The sequence below is a fragment of the Rhamphochromis sp. 'chilingali' genome (assembly GCF_963969265.1).
Source record: "Rhamphochromis sp. 'chilingali' genome assembly, chromosome: 6".
NCBI classification, from domain to species: Eukaryota; Metazoa; Chordata; class Actinopteri; order Cichliformes; family Cichlidae; genus Rhamphochromis; species Rhamphochromis sp. 'chilingali'.
In genome coordinates this window covers 13,490,779-13,513,125 of record NC_137933.1, presented here as the reverse complement: position 1 = coordinate 13,513,125, position 22,347 = coordinate 13,490,779, and the positions used below count along the sequence as shown (strand labels likewise).

Here is a 22,347-nt window from a genome sequence, read left to right as displayed (position 1 = left end):
AGGATGGGAGGACACCTCTGATTCTGGCAACCCAGATGTGTCATCCCCGTATTTGTCAGCTGTTGCTGGAGCGAGGAGCTGACATTACTGTCCGGGACAAACAAAACAAGTAAGATACACTCCAATTTGCCGAGCGGGCCTGTTAGAGCAGTTTTAATTGAAGTGGAAAGCAAGATTTGGACAGATTATATAGTTTGAAAAGTTAAAACAAGTCTCATTTCTTCTGGCGTTTTTGTGACATTAACATGAAACCAGTTTAGATTGAACAGGCAATAAAAGTTTTGTTTTTAAAAGGGAAGCAAACAGAATCCAACACTGAAAAATACAGCAGTAGTAAGAGCTCATGAAGGCACCACCAGCCTGAACCCCTGTTATAAGGCAGGATGGATCCATGCGTTCATGTTGTTTACACCAAATTCTGAACCTGCCCTCTGAATGTTACAGAATTTAAGATAATTTGATTTGACAGGAGTCGCACACAATGTGGTCTTCTGCTGCTGTAGCCCATCTGCATCAGGGTTTGAGCTGTTGTGTGTTCAGAAATGCTCTTCTGCACACCTTGGCTGCAGTCAGGTTACTGGTACATCCCCATCAGTTTGAAGCACTCTGATGATTCAGCTTTGCCTTCATTATAAACCGTCTCTGACGCCTTCAGGACCGCGCTGATCCTCGGCTGTGAGTTCGGCTGTAAGGATGCAGTGGAGGTGCTGCTGAAGAGCGGCGCCGATGTGAAGACTGTGGACGGCTTGGGTCACGATGCACATCACTACGCTCGCTTCAACAAGGACCAGGAGCTCATCACGATGGTCAAAAGTTACATCGACAAAGCCAACAGAGGTCAGAGAGCAGGACAAGAAACAGCTATTTCTAAATTTGCTTTTGGAAGAAAATAAATAAATAAAACTTTCCAGACTAACCTAAAGATAAAGGAAAGGTCTAAACCTTAGTGTCACACTATTTATTTATTTCTTTTGTTACTTGGATACTTAGTGGCATAAAACACATCAGCGTGACGGCTCACCAGATTATTTACGTACAAAGTGAAAGGTGATTTTTGTAAAGACTAACAAAAGTGTAGCCTTTAGGCTACATGACAGTACTATTATTACATATGCTATCAATAATGACAAGATGCTATTTAACTTTAAGTATCTGCTGGCTTCGAATCATAAGTATACAAAGTTATACATTTCAAATCCTGTGTTTTGTTTTTTTGTTCTACATGTCTTACAACACTTTCACAGCTGCTTCCTTTTGCCTTCCTTGGTTGCGTTCTCTCTGAACGTGTTTTTGTCTTATCCTGATAACAAACAGCGGAGGAATGAAATGTCACCTTTCGCTTTTCTGGTTGTGTTGCAGATAAAGAAGCCGCAAAGATAGAACAGTGGAAGCGACAGGTAACGCTGAAACATGCAAAAATCACATCATCTTTAAGTCTCTTTAATATAATAATAAAGAGCATTTGTTATTCTCCACATTTCACTCATTGTGGAGTATGTCATGGTGACATGTAGCCTAATGGAAATGGTGCTGAAGCTCTATATTTGTTAAAGATAACGGTGGTCAGAGTTGCTTATATTTCCAGCACTGTAACCTCGCCCTCTCCTGCTGCTCCCTCCACATCTCTCAACATCTTTTTTGGTGTTGTTCAGCACACCGTTTATACATTTCAGGCTACATAGATCTGCTCAGTTGTGCAACGCTGCCATCTAGTGCCTATAAGTGAGAATTGTTCTGTGATTTCATGACTGTGGTAATGTTAAATTAAGATCCTGTCTTATCCTCAGCATTCAGTGGAGAGAACAGAGGCAGCTGAGATTAACAGAAAGGACCAGATCATACATGTAAGTGCTGTGTAACGTCACCATACTCATTACACACAAACAGTCTTTTCTATTTTTGATTCATCATTTTAATTATTTGTTTAAAGTTTTGTCTTTTTTTGCTGTTTGTTATTCAGGATCTGGAAAGGCAGAATGAGACTCTGCAGGAAGGCCTCAGGAAGTACTACCAGGAGCAGAAAGCGCTCTTAGATAAAGTCAACATGCTCCAGCAACAGCTCACCCAGGTAAATCCAGGCTAATGTATTCCCACAGTGACAGAGCCCCTGTGCACAACGGTACAGTAAAGCCTTCCAGGCGTCTGGCTCACTTTGTTCACTGCACCTGCCGGATGGTTTTGCACGTCCTTCTTAGGACTGAAATGATGAATTAAAGTAAAATGTAATAACAACAGCTAAGCTGAGTCACGCTGCTTTGGCATAATGTCTCCTTTTCCTCTAACATAAGGAGTGTAATTTAGGAAATGTGTGATAATTTTCTAACCCTAGGTGTTGAGGAGGAAGAGCTGGCTTATAATTATATTAAAAAAAGGGAGACTTTCTTAAGTGAGCATGATAGCTGCCTGCTATTAGCTGCCAGAACAATTTCCAATACGCAGAAGGGCAAGGAAATTCAATTAAATGAAATCAGCTGTCATTTATTAATCTCTCATGTGAGTTGACTTGTGATCCTTTTTCATCTGCAGGAAAAAATGGCCGCAGAAGACTCTCAAAAAGAGGTATGATAGAAAAATAACCACTTACTCCTGCCTGTGGTTCATTCACAATGTTCGCTTTTATCCTTCATTATAAACTGCATACATACGTAACTTGAACAACAAGGAAACACTTTGTATGACAGTGCTGGTTAATGATTGTAGCTTGCTCTTTGTGAAATTGTGTCCTGTGCACAGTGAACTCTTTTCTTCCAAGAGCTCTTCCCTTTTTTTAGGTTATCAGCATTTAATAAATAAGGAATAAATAACAGTCACTTCAAAGTAAAAGGAAATTGTTAAACTAGTCTATAAATAAGCGTGAAGCTGCTCGCCCTTTAAAGCCATGGATGTCGAGGTGTTTTGTGGATTTATTTTACCGTGCGCGGATCAGTGTTTGCCTGCAGCTTAGTATCTTGGGCGCAGGAGCAGTTTTGTCTCGTAAAGATGTGCCAACCTGCAGACCAGATTTCTTCTCTTCGGGACTTCAGGCCTCACCTCCCTCCCTTTGACTTCTGCTGCCTGTAGAAGCATTCGTTTTTCACTTTGCCTGCAGTACATCCAAACGTCTTCGCTAAGCCCCTTTAATATCTGATGCTGTTAAAACTTTTTGAATTAGAAACATCAGTGGTGATAACACAAACTGTAGCACACATAGGGAGTAGATGCATTTAGACATATGGTTAGTAGGTACATTATCTGATATCTGTGTTTTTCATGTTACGAACTGTTTCAGAGTAAATTGTTTGATTGGTTTGGCCTTTTCTGAGCATTTCATTTAAAGTGTTGAAGTGTGAGTTCTTACCCTCACTGCTTTTAACATTCTTCTTCTTCTTCTTCTATTAGAAGGAACAGTTGAAGATGTTACTCAGCACCAAAGAAAAAGATGAAGGCGCTCGAGGGCAGGAGACTGTCAAGGTCCAGCTCCGGAGTACTTTGGTTAGTGAATTTATGCATGTGTGTGGTCTCTGCTTCGAGGTAATCCTTATGAAAGTAAAATGTTTTCGGATTCAAGTTTAACAGGCATGTGCAGCCTTCTGATTACAGCAGTGTTATTTTATTTGTATTTTTATGTATTCTGTCTAATCGGTCAGTTTGTAATCGATTTGTCCATCTGTGTTTTCACAGGGGGAATACTCTGGTCAGTCGGTTATCAAAGGTCAGCTTCCTGCTTATTTTGGGCCATAAAGAAAAGACTGTAATTTCAAACTTTAGCCGCAGAGTTTGTGTTTGCTTTAGTTTTACGTTTGTGTGCTGTTGTGTTGCAGGTAAAGAAAATGTTTTTGTCAAAGGTCACAGCCTGGATTCTGATCAGGTATTTCCCCCCCTGTGAACAGTTTTATATGTGCTGCATGTGTCTGGTGTCTATGCACGTCTTTCTTTCATAGTTTACATCTAAAAGGTTTGAATGTACAGTGGTGGGTGGGGCAAAGCTGAGAATGACTTTATTGTGCAATATAAACATATACTATACTAATTCAGCATCTTTTTCCTATCTCTCTCTAAAGATGCTCAGAAATCCTCCCCTCTCACGTTCATTATCCCGACCGCTGGAGAAGGGTCTTCCTGGTGAGCTGGATGCGCTCCGAAATGAACTTGAGGCAGTCAAGAAAAGACAGCAGGCAGCTGAGGAGGAGACGACACGGCTTCAGTCTGCACTGAGCCGTAAAACCAGAGAGTGCCAGGAGCTACTTCAGAGCCGAGACACCATCCAGAAACAGGCTGACCAGCAGGTTCAAGAGCTCGAGGACGCCTTGGGAGACGTCCAGAAACGGATGCTGGACTCTGAGTGCAAGGTCAAACAGCTGCAAGCCCACGTAGTCGCTGTCAAAGAACATTTAGGAGGCCAAGCGGCAGAAGAACTGCGCACTCAGCTCCAGGACGTCAAGGCCAAGTATGAAGGTGCTTCGGCCGAAGTGGGCCGCGTTCGCAACCGCCTCAAACAGAGTGAGAAGGCCTTGGAGGAGTACAAGAGCAGTGAGAGCCAACTAGCAGCTGAGACGGAGAGGCTGAACCATGATGTCCAAAATCTGACTGCAGAGCGAGACGTACTGAGAGAAACACTTTTAGAAATGGAAACCCAGCTGAAAGAGGCCCAGACTAAACATGGCAACACCGTACCGGCCGAGAAGTTCGACAACATGAAAAACCTGCTCACCAATGCAGTTGACGAGAAGGAACGGCAGCTCGCCGAGCTGAGGGAAGACTACGATCGGGTGCTGGAGGAGGTGGCGGAGCTCCATCGAAAGCTAGACAGCCCCTCCTCACAGGGAGGCCCGAGGCCGTTGTCTGCTGAGGAGCAGCAGGTCTGGGCAGCACTGGAAGATGAGAACGCTACCCTGAAAAAGACATTGGTGGAGGTGACTGCAAAAAGCCAGGCTCTGATTCATGAGGTTGAGAAGAGTGAGGATGAAAAAGACATGCTACAAGAGCAGCTGGATGAGCTTAACAGCAGGATTGAGGTGGACTTTATACCGATACAGAACCACGAGGAAGTTCGGAGGAACATGGTAACGGCTCTGGAGGATCTCGAGGACAAACTGGTGGAAGCCGGCGAACGTTGCGGAAGAGCAGAGGCACAAGTCCAACAGCTTCAGACCGAGAGGGGCGCGTTGCAGAAGAATATCAGCAGCCTCAGCAGCACGAGTGAGAAACAACAAAGTGAGATGGACACTATGAGGTGTCAGAATGCCGACCTGATAAAGAAAGTTGAGCTTTTGCAGAAGAGATGTGAAGACAGAGATAAAGAGTGTGTGCAGCTGACCACACAGAGTCAGACTCTCAAAGAGAGCTTGGAGGGACAGTATGTTCCCAGACAGCAGCACGAGCAAGTGAAAATGGAGTTAAGTTCCACCTTAGAGAGCGTTAAAGCTGAGATGTTAAAGTTGGACACAAGTCAAAAAGAAAGTGGGGAAGAGTTGAAGAATGTGAAAGAAGGAAATGAAAAGTTAAAAGAAAAGTTAGAAAAAGTTCTGCTGGAGATGAAAAACGACTACATCAGTGTAAAAGACCACAGAGCTATCACAGACAAGCTGAATGCTGCCGTGGTCGAGGCAGAGAATAGAGCAAATGAGGCGTCTGCAATGCATGCGTTGGCTCAGGATGAAACTGTTAAGCTTACTCACGAACTGGAGGCTCAGAAGAAAGAGCTTGATACCATACAAGAGGCTATTCAGTCTAAGTTTGTGCCTCTGACAACAGCTGAGGAGAAGGAAACCTCTTACAGCACCCAGGTTAAAGAGTTGACAGCAAAACTGTTGGAAATGGAAGAGAAGTATGACAAAGAAAAGACTGCCAGAGAGGGCAACAGACAGGAGGAAAAGAAACTGAAAGTTGAGGTGGAATCTGTTCAGAGGAGACTAGACGTCGCTCTGGTTTCCAGTGAAAAGCACAAAGAAAATGAGGAGGAGTTCAAGGCTAAATGTGAAGAACTGACCCAGAAGTTGGTCAACTTAGAGCAGCAGCTCGACGAGGTAACACTTCAGAAAGCTGAACTTCAAGAGCAAAATGCCCTGTGCAATGCTCAAATTCAAAACCTACAGGAGCGTCTGAAGTCAGAGCTGACACGCATATCGACATACGATACCGAGCTCAAAGCCCTCAATGATGCCTTACAGCAAGCGCAGGCTGATTGCAAGAAAGCAAGAGAGGCGCAGCAGGCGGAGGCCCAGAAGGTGTGCGCCTTTCAGAAAGAAGTGCAGGAACTCCACCGGGAGCAGGAGTCTCTGCTGCAGCATGCCGAGGCCAAGGAAGCCCTGGAGGCTGAAGTGGCTAAGCTACACCTGGCTCTCCGCGAAGAGGAGGAAAACAACGCCCAGAGGGCGGAAGATGTATCTGCTCTGCAGTCAGAGCTCCTTCAGGCTACTCAGGCTCTCGAAGAGATCCGCTGTAAGGAAGACCAAATGAACGAGCTGAAGAAGGAGAAACAGCAGCTGGAGGAGGAGGCCGCCAGCCTGAATAACAAGCTGCTGAGCTTGGTAGAAGAGCGTGAAAAGGTCCATCAGGAGGCAACAAAAGCAAGAGAGGGCGAGAGCAGGGCGAGGACGGAGATGGAGGCAGTCCAGGAGAAGGGGCGCGCCATCGAAAGGGAGATCAGAGAGCTGAAAGAGAGATACGATGAGTCCCTCACCACCATCTGTGACCTGCAGAAGAGGATTCAAACATCAGCTGAGCAGACCGAAGCCAAAGACAAGAAGGTACAAAACAATTCACAGTATAGTCTTAATTGTTCCCAGTTTCATTTGAGAGATTTTGATCAATTTTACGCGTGTTTCACATAAACTCTAAATGCCACTGTAACAATGAAAAGCATGATAATGACCACTGAGACGCGTTTGTCATTTATTTTGATGAATAGAGGAAAAAGATTTTTCTGACATTTTTCCATTTCTACTGTGGAAATCCTTGATCGACGTTAAATGATCTTTAACGTCGATATTTGTCCTGCTCTTTGTCTGTGTGACAGATCACAGAGTTGCTTACAGACGTTGAGCGATTAAAGCAGGCGCTGAATAGTCTGTCCCAGCTGACATACACAAGCAACACACCCAAGAGGCAGACGCAGCCCATCGACACACTCCAAGCTCAGATCAAGAGCCTACAGCAGCAGCTGGCTGTAAGTGGACACACATCACATGCTAAAACGTGTTCTAGACAAACTATATAAATATAGACCGCCAAAAGTATTCGCTCACCCATTCAAATAATTGAATTCAGGTGTTTCAATCACTTCCACAGTCACATGTGTATAAAATCAAGCACCCGTGCATGCAGACTGCTTCTACACACCTTTGTGAAAGAATGGGTCGCTCTCAGGAGCTCAGTGAGTTCCAGCATGGTACCGTGATAGGATACCACTGTGCAATAAGTCCACTCATGAAATTTCCTTGCTACTAAATATTCCACAGTCACTGTTAGCTTTGTATGCTTTGTTATAGTACCACTATCTTGCACAATTTCATGCTCCCAACTTTGTGGGAACAGTTTGGGATGGTCCCTTCCTGTTCCAACATGATTGCACACCAGTGCACAAAGCAGCATCCATAAAGACATGGATAGGTTTGGTGTGAAAGAACTTGACTGGCTGACTTCAACCCGACAGAACACCTTTGGGGTGAAATGGAGCGCAGACTGTGAGCCGTGTCTGACCTCACAAATGTGCTTCCATAAACACTCCTGAACCTTCCCCAGAGGAGTTGAAGCTGTAATAGCAGCAAAGGGCGGGCCAACATCATATTAAACCCTATGGACTAAGAATGGGGCATCACTCTAGTTCATACATGTTTGAGGGCAGATGAGTGAATACTTTTGGCAATATACTGTATTTAGTTATTATTATTATTACATATTTATTTTGGATAACTGAATTGATAACGTAATGAAAAGCTGAAAACAAGAAGACGTGAACAACTTTAGAGCAAGTTGGATGCTGCTCTTCTAACATCATAACATACAGCAGCTGGAAGCTGGAATACAGTCAATATTAATTACACTGTCTAGCTGTTAAAGACGTGAAACAAAGCACAGTGTCACTCACGTCTTCCTCCTTTCTGCTTCACAAGGATGCTGAGAGGCAACACAGAGAGGTGGTTTCAATTTATCGAACACATCTGCTCAGCGCAGCCCAGGTAAGTCTTACTCATTAATCTGTGGAGATTACTGCACAGTGAGATTTGTCTGGTTTGTCTACGAAAGAAAGTTTGCAGCAGGGTTACTACAGAATATCAGAGGATGATAGTCTAATGTTAATATCTGATGTTATATATGTACCGAAGCCCTTCTTCTGTTTCTCCCACAGGGCCACATGGACGAGGACGTCCAGGCCGCCTTGCTGCAGATCATCCGCATGAGACAGGAGTTTGTGTGTTAAAGCTTCAAAACCCTGCTGCTACCTGCTGACTCAGATTCACTGTTTTCATATCCCCTGCTGTAAAGTGTTCCTGCTGTGGCCCCTGTGGGCGCCCAGTGTGTGTCTGCTGACAGGCTGTTAGAAAACACATTTTGCTGCATTTAAAGTCTAAGAAGTCTCCAAACTGTAGATGCAGACGAACACCAGCAGCGTTTTCTTTTAGATACACAGACAACATAAACTCAGCAGTTAAAGCCAAATGTAATCAACTACCTGTATGCAGAAACACTTTGCAGTTGCTGGTACACAGTATGTAAAAACAACAAACTGTTTCATACATTATTTTTCACATCTTTTCTAATGATGGTGAAGATCTGTGGATTTTATGCAACTTTTACACATTATATTCAGTGATGTGAAGGTTATTTGAAAATGCATCCCTTTCTTGGATTACTCCTGAAACACTCAGCTAACTGTAAACTGGACAAGCAGACCACTTTTCACATTCCCGCCTGACTGTCAGCGCTCGTGCAGAATGCTTCCATGTTTAACACCGACGTTTGCTGGAGTTTTAATGGGAGGGGTTCACAGTTTCCAGCTCAGAAGCTCAGAGTTACTGGCTGCTGTAATCATTGTTTTCTTTGATACATTTTCAGCTGCTGATTTATACACACACACACACACACACACACACACACACTCAAATGAAGCAAAAACAGAATAGCAACAGTAGCAATATCAGAAAGGTACTTTAGGTGTACTTTCATGTCGCCTATCTGTACCTGGCCAGTGTACAGAGTGGCAAATCGTGCATGTGTGTTATCAGCCTAAAGCTAAATGACTATTTCTTGTAGTGTGCTAGCTCCTGTAGGTAAACCTTTTTGTTTTACATAGAGGGAGTCTGAAAACTCTTTTATGATTTTCTTCAGCTTGCAGGCGACAACGCAGATGTTGAGATGAGCCATCAGTTTTTTTTTCTTGTTCTTGCTAAGATCTAACTAGTTTAAGAAGTGATAATACTTTTAGTACTTGGTGTTAAGTTGAACAAATGCAATATGAGATCCAGCTGAATGATTAGTATTTACTTTGGGGCAAAGGCTCCTTTTGCCTGCCTGTTTCCTTGCAGAGCTGCTGGGAGTGCACGGTGACATGGTGAAATCACAGTAAATTTAACTGTGGGGAATGAAGCCTTAATATTTCCATTTGTTTTTGACTCAAAAAATGATTACAGCTCCCAGTAAATCAGTCAGTGTACAGACGGGCTGAAAATCAGATGAAACTACGTGAACCTGTCCTTTAACTTTCACTCGCTTTCTTTTAAGTCAAACTCATTTTGTGGCACACCTTTCTTCTTCTTTTCTTCTCTTCTGGAGGTCCAAACTAATCAGATGCCAAAGACCTGAAGTGGATCCAAATCTAAAGCCTTCTTGCCGCGCTTGTAGACAGTTGTATGAGGTATATTTGGGTGAGTGCTCAGTTATCTCACAGTCCGGTTACACGAATCTGTGCACTGGTCACGCAGGATTCGAATCACAGGGGTGTGAAGAGGCGATTTCTTGCTGTGTCCTACAGTTTGCAGTGGCACGTCGTCTTTTTCTTTAAACCAGAGTGTCCTCTAGTGGTGAAACTTGGCAGGCCAAGTTGGTAGAAAATGTAATAATCACTGCAGACCAGGGGTAGGCAGTTGCTGCTTTTGGAAGCTGTTACAGCTGCATGCGTTTACTGAACACTAGTGGCATTTATTAGAAATCTGAGAAACGCTAAAAATGTGCATAAGAAACTAAAGTGATAAAGCTTCATCTGCTAATATCTGCTGCTGTGTGTTACTGCTTTTTAAACCAAACCTCTTTAAAAACCGCTAAAACTCAACTTTATAGAGCAGCTGATTCATGCAGCTATCCCAGAGCAGCAGACGCGTACCCCTGAGCCGGCTCTTTGTGGCTCCTGATGGTGTAGTGTGGTGGTGTTGTGATTGTTGAGCGAGTCTCTTGTGCCTTTACACTGATATATTTTTCATAGCTTTGTACTTTAATTACTTTACTACAGTGTGACATTATTCAGCAGGTCTGGAAGTAGAACGGCACAAAACACGTTGAGGTTTTACTGTAGGATACTAATTTGATAAGAACAACCCCTGAACGATTACTCATCTGAAACACTCCTCTTTACCCTTCCAGCTAATACGCTTTGTTTTTATATTTAGCACACACACACACAAAAAGCTGTTTACACCCATCAAACCTTTTCTCTGTTTTGTTCTGCAGATTTTTTATTTTTAATGGTTAACACAAACTTTTTGGATGTTTCTTTTTCTTTTCCCTCTACCGTTTAAAGGCTAAAGTATGAATCCGTTTGAATCTTTAAATGTTACTGTTTAACCAGTCTGTTTAACTTGGCGGAGGCTCTTGGCAAGAATAGTTGTATTTGTGAATCAGTCATACAAAATCAATAAAAGTGCCTAACATAGAAAACTATATTGTGTTGTGTGTGTGTCTTTTGTCATCACAACATTAGCACTGCTGGTACTGTAGCACAGCTGAAATGCCTCAGTGGCTACAGGATGAGGATGTGGTGAAGACATTTGTGTTCTTCACCGGATCTTTTTGATGATTTCCTGACTTTGTCTGGCACCATCAGCAAGTCAGATTTTGAACTCGTGCTAGTCTCATCACCTGTGTGTGTATGGTTTATGAACAGCTGTACTTTGGAAAGAAAAGCTGGGTTTTTCTCACATGGAACGAACTTAAAAAAAAGAAAGAGTTGGTCATACATGTGCTTAAGAGGATCGGTGTATGTCCAAAACAGGGAAAGCACTATATTACTCAATGTGCTGAAGACGGAAGACAAAAACTGTGTAGGTTGCCTTAAGGAAGTGAAAGCAGCAAAACAAAAACACCTGTTAATTGTTGGACTGTGTGAGTCAAAAGTTCTTGAGCCTGTTTTTGAATGTACGCACAATAAGTAAAGACTTCTTTATCTTATTTATTTAAGAAATGATTAATAAGTGTTTATCTTTGACAAGTAAACTGCTCAGGATGTTACACATACGAGTCATGCATAAAGAAAAGTCATTTCCAAGTCTGTGTTGCCCTTGTTACCTCCCAGTGAGATGAAATGATCGACTCCAAAATACATATATACATACACAGTATGGGGTAGCGAGGCCAGCTGTTCGCTGCACTTCTGCCAACACAAACCACTCGTCGTTTCACCCGTCTGCACATATTTTAATTTAGGGGTTCTAAAATATCTTAATAGGTTTTTCCAGCAGAATTTCTCTCCAGGCACCTGAGCTGGTGAATGTGCTGCATCAGACACTTATTCTGCCAGTCGTCCTTTGCAATCGAAGCCCCAGACTCTTTCTCCCATTTAACTGTGCTTGTTTTTGTAGTAATTAACACGTTAGCGTGACAAAGTGCTAAATGGTGAACAAATTAAACACTCCACTAACATGATAGCTGAAAAATCTGGTGATATTTCTAGTATGGAAAGGAATGGTCTTTAAACGCTTCTTCTTTTGAAAGGCCAGCAGGGGGCGACGTCTGTGGTTACAAAAAGATTTCCAGTTGTATAGTCTGGCAAAAACAACCTTTGCCATGTTCAGAGTTTCTCAGTCACATCCATCCCACACTCATCACATGAAAATACCAGAGATGAAAATTTTGTACTAATCAATAGGTGGCGCTACGACGGTCATCTTTTCTGTACATTCTGTTGGAAAGGACGATACTATGATTCTGGCCATGTGAGAGGGAACCACCCTCCACTCTCTGAACTTTACAGAGGGCCTTTCAGACCGAATCAGGTAGTATGGAGTAACTTGACTCTGCAGTTTCTGGAGAAATTGCAGTGGGATTGTTGCTACTGTATAGGTTTTATAGAGGCTGCTTCAAAGTCAGCTTTATTGTCAAAAACCATATATACAGATCATACACGGGAACTTGAAATTGCAGTGCTCCCACAGCCCTCGGTGTTACACTAAAGATGGGCAACAGGCCGCAGGTGTTCCATAAGGTACAACAGCTGCTCTGTACCTTATGGAATTGCTTAGAGTTTCTGCAATCAGAGTGTTGGGGGACATTTACGTTAGTGTAATAAAGCTGTCTCTCATTTTGTACACAGATATCTGAAAAGTGTGTGGATGTTTAATACACAGTATAATGAAATCACGAAAAGTGTCCAGTGCTGTGACTGAACTCCTAACCTTCAACATAAGTAAGCGAGCAGTAACTATACCAAGCCACTGAAGGAGATGTGAGATGGGGCAGAATTTCCACTCAGAGTCACTAGAGCTTTATCAGCAGAAAAAGTGGACTATTTCAGAAACGGTGCACAATTGAGCTGATGAGATATGAATGGAAGTGTTTTACTTTACTGCAAATTATGGTATCGATCCAATACCAAGTAAATACGGGGCAGTACTGCCAGCACCGATACTGATACCGATATTTTTATTTTTTAATCTTTTTAAAACTTGGAATGTAAATGTGTCTGTCTTAAAACAGTTCACTGGGTTACATGCTCAGCAGTCATGCTCAGATCCCGTCGAATCCCAGGGATAGCTCAGAGTGACCCTATGAGTAGAAGGTCAGGGGTTCGAATCCACTGACCGGCTGCCCTAAAGTACCCCTGAGCAAGGTAACGTCCCTACACACTGCTCCCCGGACACCGGATTGGTAGCCACTGCTGCACTGAGAGAATGGGTTAAGTGCAGGGAAGAATTTCCCCACATAAAGCAAACATTATTATTACTGAGCGCTCCTGTGGCGCTAGTATCAATCCGATCTGATACCAATACCAGCACTGGTATCGATATCTGGATTTATTCCCCCACATCTAATGAACGCCGGAGAGGAAGAGGGGAAAATGGCCTACGAGAGTAATATATGCTGCATAATAGTGAAGCAATGAACTGTCCATTTATTTCAGCTTCTGATTTTAGATTTCTGCTGTGTGAGCTTCACTGCCACAGACTGCACTATCATGTTTCCAGCATTAAACCTGTTAAAGTCTGATTTTTAATATGGAGATCCTCATAAACTCACGGGTCGGAAGAGCTGTGATTATTTTACATGTCCGATTTGTGTTTTTGTTTATTTTATTATGCTGGACTCAAAATGTTCACAATGCGCCAGCCAAGATCACAGCTGTGTGCGCGTGTCAATCCAACCCAATCAAACCACACCCACTCAATCTGATGAAGCATTTTGTGGCTCAACTTTAATGCCGCTCATTTAGCCACAAACAGTTAATGTAACAGAGAAGGACCACGTCCCCCCCCCCTCCCCCTCTTTTTTTTTTTTAGGTGCTGAAGTCTGTGTACTTTTAGCTCCACACACTCTTACTTCCTCTGTGGGAGCAGCCCACTTCATGTGGTTTCACTTTAAGCACAATCAACCCAGGAATGAGAGAGCGAGAACAGCTCTTTGGCGCACAGCGCTCGCTTTTATCTTTCAGCCTGTGCCTCTATTGATTTGTCTGTTGCTCTTTTTCTCTTCACAAGATTTATTTTTCATTAGAGCTCTTTTCAGCGGGATGCTGGGAACCGAGGGTCAGGGCCGTATCAGTTATCTCGTTTTAGATATATTCATGCGCAGGGGGGATTTAATGTGGTGGAATAGAGGAGCCTGCCTTTAAAAATAATCAAGATTACTAATAATGAAAAAAATACTACCTTAAAGCAGAGCTCTGAGTTTACGACTGAGGGCTAATCCATATGCTATCCTACCCCCACCCACCCATTTTTTAACACAAACACGCACACACCGTCTAATTGACACAAGACTTGTCCTGGGTTTGATTTCTTTGAGCAAAGCTTGCTGGTTTCAAGTGGCAGTCTCCCTCCTCCTCCTCCTCCTGCTCCTTCCTCGGTTTTATGGCTCTCTTTTTTGCGGTCTGCACTGAATAAGCTGTTCTCAGCAATTATGGCAAATACAGTTCAATCTGTTGGTAGAGCTCTCTTTAATCTCATTTCCAGAGTCCTAATCAGTCCCATACATACACTTGTGGCGTTCGGTTAACCATTGTAACCCCCTTTTCCTCACCGCAAAAGGATCCCATCTTTATAAAATTCGTCATCCCCAGGAGGATCAGAGGCATTATTTATGTTGGACTGAGCCCCGGCCGTCCACTGCATGCCTCATGAGTGCTGATCCGACCGAGGAGCCAGGCGGGTGGTTTTATACACATCAAATACACGCCCACATCTTTGCCTGCAGTCTCCCTGGGTTGTGGTGAACGTTTGTTATCGCACGCAGTAGTCTTCCACCTCAGCGGATGCTCCTTTCTCCTCCCGACACTTGTTCCCCAGAGAAGCCGTTGCGCTCTGTCAGCCACGCAGCACCTCAGAGGCCTCTCCTCCCCGTCTTGGTGGAATTGTGATAACTTTTGTTGTGCCTACTAAATGCACTCACTTTGATCGTGTGGTTATTGCTTCTTGTCTTACACACAGATTAAATTATTTACTTGGTCTGTAAGGGCAATTTGGTGGTGCTGTGTTGCCTCACAACAAGAAGGTCCTGAGTTCAACACCACTGGGTGGGGGCTTGGAACACAGGGAGAACATGCAAGCTCCCTGCGTGGAGTGTCCATGTTCTCTCTACGGGAAGCTACATGCTCCCTCTGTGCTTCTGTGGGCGCTTCATCCCGCTGTCCAAAAGCAAATGTGCAAGGTTTACTAGTGCTTCTAAACTGACAAATAGATGAAAATGATTGTCTGTCCAGGCAAGTTTTAGTATCTATCTGATAAAAAGTAAACACAGGGCCAGTATCACGATCAATCAATCTGCACACCTCTACCAGGGTGTGTCTTTCACCCTGTGACACAATGGGCCAACTTCCTTTGCCCTGTGATAAGCAAAAGAAGATGGATGGACTCAAGTTTATAAATGCATGCTATTTACCCTCAAGGAAAGACAAGTAACGGGCCTCAGATCCCTGATAACATCACTTCTTAAAGACTAAAGATCCCTGCTTTGTTTTTTCTTACATTTTCTTACTTGTAGTTTTCATTACTTGTTGGCTGCTCACTAGATTTTCTTTGGCTCTCTCTGGAGCCACAAAAAGTTTCATATACAGTGGTGCTTTCCAAGACTTTGAGGCGTAAAATCAGTGGAGTTCCCCTTGAAGTACAATACAGATGGCACACTTTATTGGCTGTTTTTTTCAAGTTTGCGAGGAAAAAAAAGGCAACTTGTAATCTCTCACTGGAAAACTACCAGCCACGATGTTTCTCATTGAATTTTTCTTTTTTCTTGGTGCTTTATATGTGAAAATGCACCGTGAGAGCATAAAAAAGGAAACCACAAGAGGACCCACAGGGGCTGCCATTACTCATCATTCGTGGTGCAAACACTTTACCGTCCACGAAAGTCCACGTCATGCCACCAGCACTGTCCTAACCACAGTATGTTGTAATGTCTGCTGTCTTGTCTAAGGAGCGCATTTCACCTCTCATCCTGTGACAACTGGGACAGGCTACAGGCCCACCACAGTTGGTGGTTAAGAAAATGGATATATAGATGGACACTGCCATCAGGGTTTCAATTTTTAGATTTTGCTGCGATAGCAGGGCTGCAAACACCCTACACGCTTTGCAACTAATGAAATTATGTTAAAACATGTTGGGCTCCTGGTGTTTCCCCGGGGCAGTTGCTCCCTTTCCCAGTCATCCAGCTCTCCTTTCCTATTTACTCCTCATTTTTCCTCCCTCTCCCCCCTTCCTTCCTGCTGTTTTACCTTTTGTCTCCCATCCTTCCTTTCTGGTTAATTCCACGGGTCAGGTCAGTCAAGAGGTCTGTGCCGTATTTGTCTTCCTGGTGTAATTGCTAACTATTTCTCTGTCACTAATAGGCCATTACTCAGGCAGCTTGCGAGGCTACACCGAGGGCAGCGAACACGAGGCCAGGGGCCCCGCTTTTTTTTTTTTCATTAGTCCCTCGAGGAGCCGGACTCCTCTTGGCTCCAGGCTGAGACAGGCGAGGCCCCTTTAATGTTTTTGCAGAGCTCCAAAGCACTTTGTTGCCTCAATAAAGTTCATTTATGGGATAATAAGGCTCTGGAGGACACATGGTGCTGATTTGAGCCGAATGGTTTCAGCATGGCTCACATTCCCCAAACCAGCTCTCCCGTCTCTCTGCCTGCTCTCCATCTCGTTCTTTGATTTCGTCTTGTTTCTTTTCCCTGCCTCTCACCTTACTCTCGCTCCTCACCTCACATCCGTCCATGCGCTTTATCGGCAGTCATTTGTTATTCTTCTTTATAACACTTTGGCAGCATATCGGTCTGATCCTAAAATGACCTGGGACTTGCACACCTGGGAATGAGTAGCAGCGAGAGGGCAGGAGGCCCTCTCATTTCCCAGGATTTATTCCAGAGCTTTGAGGAAGAAGGTTGTGAGGGTAGATGAGGAAAGAGAGGCGATCAGTGGAATGAAAAGCCACAAACCCCAAACCCTGGCAGATGGATCGGGTCTTACATGCCAAGGCTACGCCAGAGCCAACCACCGTGGACCTCTGCTGTATCAAAGGTGTGGGATGCATGTGATAAAACAGAATCCTGCACTCGGTGAATGGGTTAAAAAACATCGTGCACAGATATATTAGAAACAGGCCCCAGCCTCCTCTTCTATTTATCCCTTTGGTTATTACACACAGGGCTTACGTGAGTGTTGGCCATCTTTCCCTGAAACCCAGTAAGGACACTGTACACCCCTGCCTGCTAAACGGTTTCATCTGAGTTCAGTGTTTTTCTTTTTCCCTCATTAGTAGTTGGTTAACCACTAATGCTTGGTGTATCTGCTCAGCTTTTCTTCCTCCCTTCATTGAGTTAGCAAGAAACAGATGGGGCCCAAATCGCCACAACCCCCTCCCCAACACTCTCCCCTTCTGACTGTCATCCTTCCCACCACTTCTTTTACAATAATCTCTCCCTCTCAAATGGAAAATCGCCCCAGTTTTGCATGTCTGCTCGCGGTGCAACGCATGAGACAACGTATGCGGGTTGCTTGGTGCTTGGAAATACAGCTGAGGCCACACCTGGCTGCTTCAGTCATCTTAGAAACATTAGCTTATAAGCCTGAGGGTGTTAGCGCGAGCTTGTTAGTGTGGTTAGGAGTGGCCGTGTTTGACTCGATGATGAGGACTGGATGAAAAGCTGCGAGCCTGGAAGACTGGCACTGATTTGATGTTGGCATTTGGGAGCTGCTCCATTTTTCACTTGCGGTATCTTGGGATGGCACGCTGGTTGGATAGCTAGTTCAGCCGAAACAGACCACTGACACCAAGGCTTACTGTGTGTCATAAGTATTATATATATTTCTCAGGTATAAGAGTTAGCGATAGAAAACTGAGTCTAGGCTTTTGACTTCTTTGGACGATGATCAACAGCCTTTTGGCACCAGGAGGAGCCTGTTTTTGGACGATGGATGTAGGTTTAAGCTCTGAAAAGCCACGAAAATGCCATGACCCTGCAATCTTAGCAAAACAGCTCTTATTGTATATAATTTTACGAGATAATGAACCTTCTTCTCACTTGATTGATTACCTCAAAAAACATTTTCCAGTTGCTAGTTTCAAGTCACACTTAATACAACATGATGTTCATTAGGGCACCGTTTAGACAAAAATAGACAGTAAGACAGGGGATGCTTTTGACTGGCAAACCACTAATTTATGAGCAAACAGCGTTCTCATTTTCACTGTAACATCCACCCATAGACTCTACAGAAGCAGAGATGGCATAACCCAGAAGCGTCGAACATAAAGCCTGGGGGCCAGAATGGTCCCAGCAAAGACTCAAATCCGGCCAACTAGACTGCTTTGGAATATGTGGCATAGATTTTGGACTTTTAATTTAATTTTCATACATTTAACAGCTTTGCTGATTGATTAAGAAATCTCCATTGCCATTCATACGACACCAAAGCTGATAGCAATTAAATGACAGAATAGTTCCTGTTTTTCCACTATCAAATATAGAAATTGTTTTTTCAGTGGGTATAAAATAAAAAAGACATTTTCTGTGAATTAACAAAAAACAGTTATTTGCTTGTGCCGATAGATTTATTTCATTTACTACAGCAAAATTTTGTTGTAATGTAGAAAAACTGAGAAATTGCACTTCTTTTTCTTACATTAACTGGGATTTAATGTGTAGTTAAAGGGCTTTAGTCTGGCAGAAAAGGGAGTTTTGCAAGTTCGACCCACTAAAGACCAAAGTAGGCTGTGTGTTGGCATCATTGTAAGTTTGACACCACTGACATGTCCAGTGGTCAGTGAAGCCTTAAGCTGAGCATTATGGTTGTCACCATTTCATTGTTTAGTTACCAAATAACAGGAACTACAGGTGGATCAGACTGTGAAACCAAGGGACTCATAAGGTAGATCACATCAGGGGACTCAAAACTTAAAACTGCACTGAGCTCCTAAATGAATCAGGGAGATGTTTGCCGAGGTCATAGATGAGCAGACTTATGATACTTCCACACAGTGTTTCGGACCTGAAAGCCATGTCCATCCTTTGCATACAGTATTAGATCTATCTGGCATATGATGTCTGTGTTTTCTGTTCCTCTTAAAAAAGGATGGCTAGCGTTCAACTTGAGAGAATCCACAAACATGAAAGACCAACCACTTGCAACAAAACTGAATGAAAATAAGCGTCATTTGCTGTGAAACCATATTTCTGTTTATTAAATTAAACTAATGAGGAGTTACATATTAATTAGGGACCTTTCTAGGCACTAGTTTCTGCTTCTACATACGCTAAGCTAAGCTAATCACCTTTTTCATCTGTTTTAACAGACACTAAACACAGAGAAATGAAGGTGTATTTATTTTCTGATCAAATCAAACTCTGGGCAACAGATAAAATACATAATCATGTCACATCTGCTTATGTAGGATAAATATGAAGCTATGACAGCAGCAGCATGTCAGGCCGCCGTAGCATACAGGCTAGAAGCAGCTAGCTCAGCTCTCCCCAAAACAAACCTGTTAACTAATACAACACGTTTTAGCTTCTTTGATGAAAACTGACTAAAAGTTTCATGACGCTTATAGGTAGGGTTGCCAACCGTCCCTTAAAAAACGGAATCGTCCCGTATTTAGAAACAAAAGTACACGTCCCGTATTGAGCTAATAAGGGACGCACTTTGTCCCGTAATACAGTGAGAATCAAAAGTAGTCTATAAATGTTAATGGAATTAACGCTTTGTTTGAAAACATAATTCCCAGCCCCTCTCCTGCTTTGTGACCAATGAGCTGACAGCACACTTATGACAATTCGAGTATGACAAGTCAGATTATCTCATTGGTCGAGGAAAGGTCGCTTGCGGAGAAAATACCGGAAGACAACAGATGACCACAACAACAAGCATGGCCAACAGGGAAACAAACGCCGACTCTGCGGTGCAAGTCTCGGATGACAGTACACCTAAAGCTGGGCAGACACTGTGCGATTTTTTTCAGTCACGTTATTCAGCTCCTGCTCAAACTGCACGATTGACTCGCAGGGATTAGAAGTTTGCAGGTCACGATGCAGGTCTCACACTATACGGCCCGATGCTCTGATGCGACCTGAGTGCTCACACTGTGCCAACATAACATGAAGGTTATAACAGAAAATCTGTCGCTCGCTCTCTCTGTCTTTCACTCACACAGACACACCACCACCATCAACTTTGCTAAATTGCTAATGAAAAACATTGATCAGGCAGCTGTGATTGAGCAGCAGTGTAAATCCAACTATTTTCACGGTTGTTGTGGTCGTGATCATTTTGTGATGCCACATCGAAAAGGCTCGGATGAGCTTTCCAAAGTTCTACAAGTGCCTCCATCACTTGTGTCCAGATCACACGCTGCACAGCCGTGCTGCGCCGTCTTTTTCACCGATGTTTACGTGTTTGCGCATGAGCAGTGTGAGCGGCTGTGGTGACACCCTCACGAGCGATTGATGATCGGGAGCTGGTCGTGAGGTGTTAATCGCTTCTCGTTACCCCACGTATACTACACGATGCACGATGAAGGCCAAAATCGGGCCGATCACCAAATCGGTCGCACGACTCAAAAATCGGCTCAAAATGGGCCAAAAATCGCACAGTGTAAGCCCAGCATCAGAGCAGCAATGTTTGTTCCCCTCAGAGAAAGAAAAGAAAAAAGGCTGCAAAAGTACAGGGAGGAATGGGAAAAGGAAAACACCTGGCTGGGAAAGTGCACGATAACGCCTATAAAGCGCACTGCACTGTGTGCCGGCGCACTTTTTCCATAGGCATGCTTCTAGTGGTGGGCACAAGAAGAACATGAGGGGCGTGAAAGCTCGGGGAACCCTTAACCAATTTTTTGTCCACCAGGCCACGGCAGAAGCAGATATGGTATGTAAACACTGGTTTGTTGTTTAAACCCTCTGGTTAAGGTTAATATGGGCATGTGCAGTGAATATCAGCGCTATGTGGCCAGAAGTGTGATAATATAATTTATTTTGTGTAATAAACAACTGCAAGGATGGATGATTACAACAAATAGATGAATAATACATAAAAGTAATACATAGATGAATAATGATGATGAGTTAAGATGCGTAATCATGGGAACAAGCAGGTTTACAAACAGGAGCAGCTGATTAGCATTAGAAAAGCTGAAATAATACCTCAACTGAAGCCAATTGTACTAAATGCACTATATGTGCACTGTTACAAGAATATTTTTCGTTCTATTGCTTTCTATTAATTTATATAATTTTAAGTTAAGCAGGACAGAGTTCTTTTAAAGAAAGATTTACTTATATTCTCAAAAGTTAAGCATGACAGGCTTCTGTTTAAGAAAGAGACCTGTTTTATTGTGTTAATGTTGTCATTTTGAGCTAAAAATAAATGGCTAAATGATCATTTGTTTCCCATATGGTCATATCACAAAGAATATGCATCTGCTTAAATCAAATTCAAGTCAAATGGTTAAAAAATAATTTCACACACACAAAAAAAGAGCTACCACACTGGGAAGGGTGAAGACAACTGGGTTGCCCGGCCCTGGCCACGAGGTGTCCCTTATTTATTTTTCAGGGAGTTGGCAACCCTACTTATAGGTGGCATTACTTCAAGATTAACTGTCCTTGGAGAACAAATATACAGCACATAAAAATCCCCCTGTTCTCAAAGTGACCGACCAGCAGCCTCTGTTTTCATTTTAAAGACCACAATGAGACTAATTTAGAGCATCCAGCTCTTGATGATGATATAGTGGCTCAGAGGGTTCATTTCCTCAACAGAGCTTGGATTCAGTAGCCAGGAGATCAAAAGGTCAAGCACTCAAAACCTCTTTCCTGCTTGAGCAGCGGTTTCAGTTTCTGAGTTATTGTCATGCTGGATCGTAGATATTAACCAAGTCGGGTTTCAAATCAGCTTTATAGGATGGAGCTGGCGGTCAAGAGCTGAACAACTTATACAAGGCTATATTGTCACACCATCTAATAAGACACTTAAAAGGAAACCCTTTTCCTGGGGCAGGAGTTCACAAGATGTAAACAGGCTGTAAAACAGAGACATCTGCATTCGTTTTTTCCTTTTCCTCCACATTTGGTAGTCTTTAGTCTATGCAGCTCAGAATAAAACAAAAAAAAGAACTATTCAGGGCAAATTCTGAAAAGCAAATGTTTGGGTTTTTAAACTTTAGCAGTGTTGATTGGGGTTGTGACAAATATGCAAATGTATTAACAATTACTGTGCAGCGCTGGAAAGTGCATAACCAACCGCAGAGACCTGTAATCTCACACCAACCATATAACAATCTCATAAACTATGCTGCACTGTCATACAGTAAGCTGACAGTTATATATATAGTAGCTCCAAATCACTTTCTCACTGCAACAAATGGCTTTATTAATATATAATAATAGATAGCACATCACGTATATGCACATTATTTTTAAAGGGCCTTTCTTTATCTTGAATATATTAATTGTGACATTTTAAA

The 22,347-nt window shown here is 43.1% G+C and overlaps 1 protein-coding gene across 3 annotated transcripts in view; it reads left to right on the top strand.

Moving 5' to 3' along the window:
* The window catches only part of uacab (uveal autoantigen with coiled-coil domains and ankyrin repeats b), a 38,648-nt gene extending 29,569 nt beyond the window's left edge, over positions 1-9,079 (top strand). For all 3 annotated transcript variants that reach the window (XM_080884342.1, XM_080884343.1, XM_080884344.1), the window contains exons 7-19: positions 3-109; positions 656-837; positions 1,360-1,397; positions 1,788-1,844; positions 1,961-2,068; positions 2,527-2,559; positions 3,379-3,471; positions 3,661-3,691; positions 3,801-3,847; positions 4,041-6,728; positions 6,998-7,147; positions 8,094-8,159; positions 8,330-9,079. In XM_080884342.1, coding sequence (XP_080740468.1) covers positions 3-109; positions 656-837; positions 1,360-1,397; positions 1,788-1,844; positions 1,961-2,068; positions 2,527-2,559; positions 3,379-3,471; positions 3,661-3,691; positions 3,801-3,847; positions 4,041-6,728; positions 6,998-7,147; positions 8,094-8,159; positions 8,330-8,401 — 3,672 coding nt within the window. In that variant the 3' untranslated portion in view covers positions 8,402-9,079. The remainder of the gene's footprint in view (positions 1-2; positions 110-655; positions 838-1,359; positions 1,398-1,787; positions 1,845-1,960; positions 2,069-2,526; positions 2,560-3,378; positions 3,472-3,660; positions 3,692-3,800; positions 3,848-4,040; positions 6,729-6,997; positions 7,148-8,093; positions 8,160-8,329) is intronic.
* Positions 9,080-22,347: the final 13,268 nt, after the last annotated feature.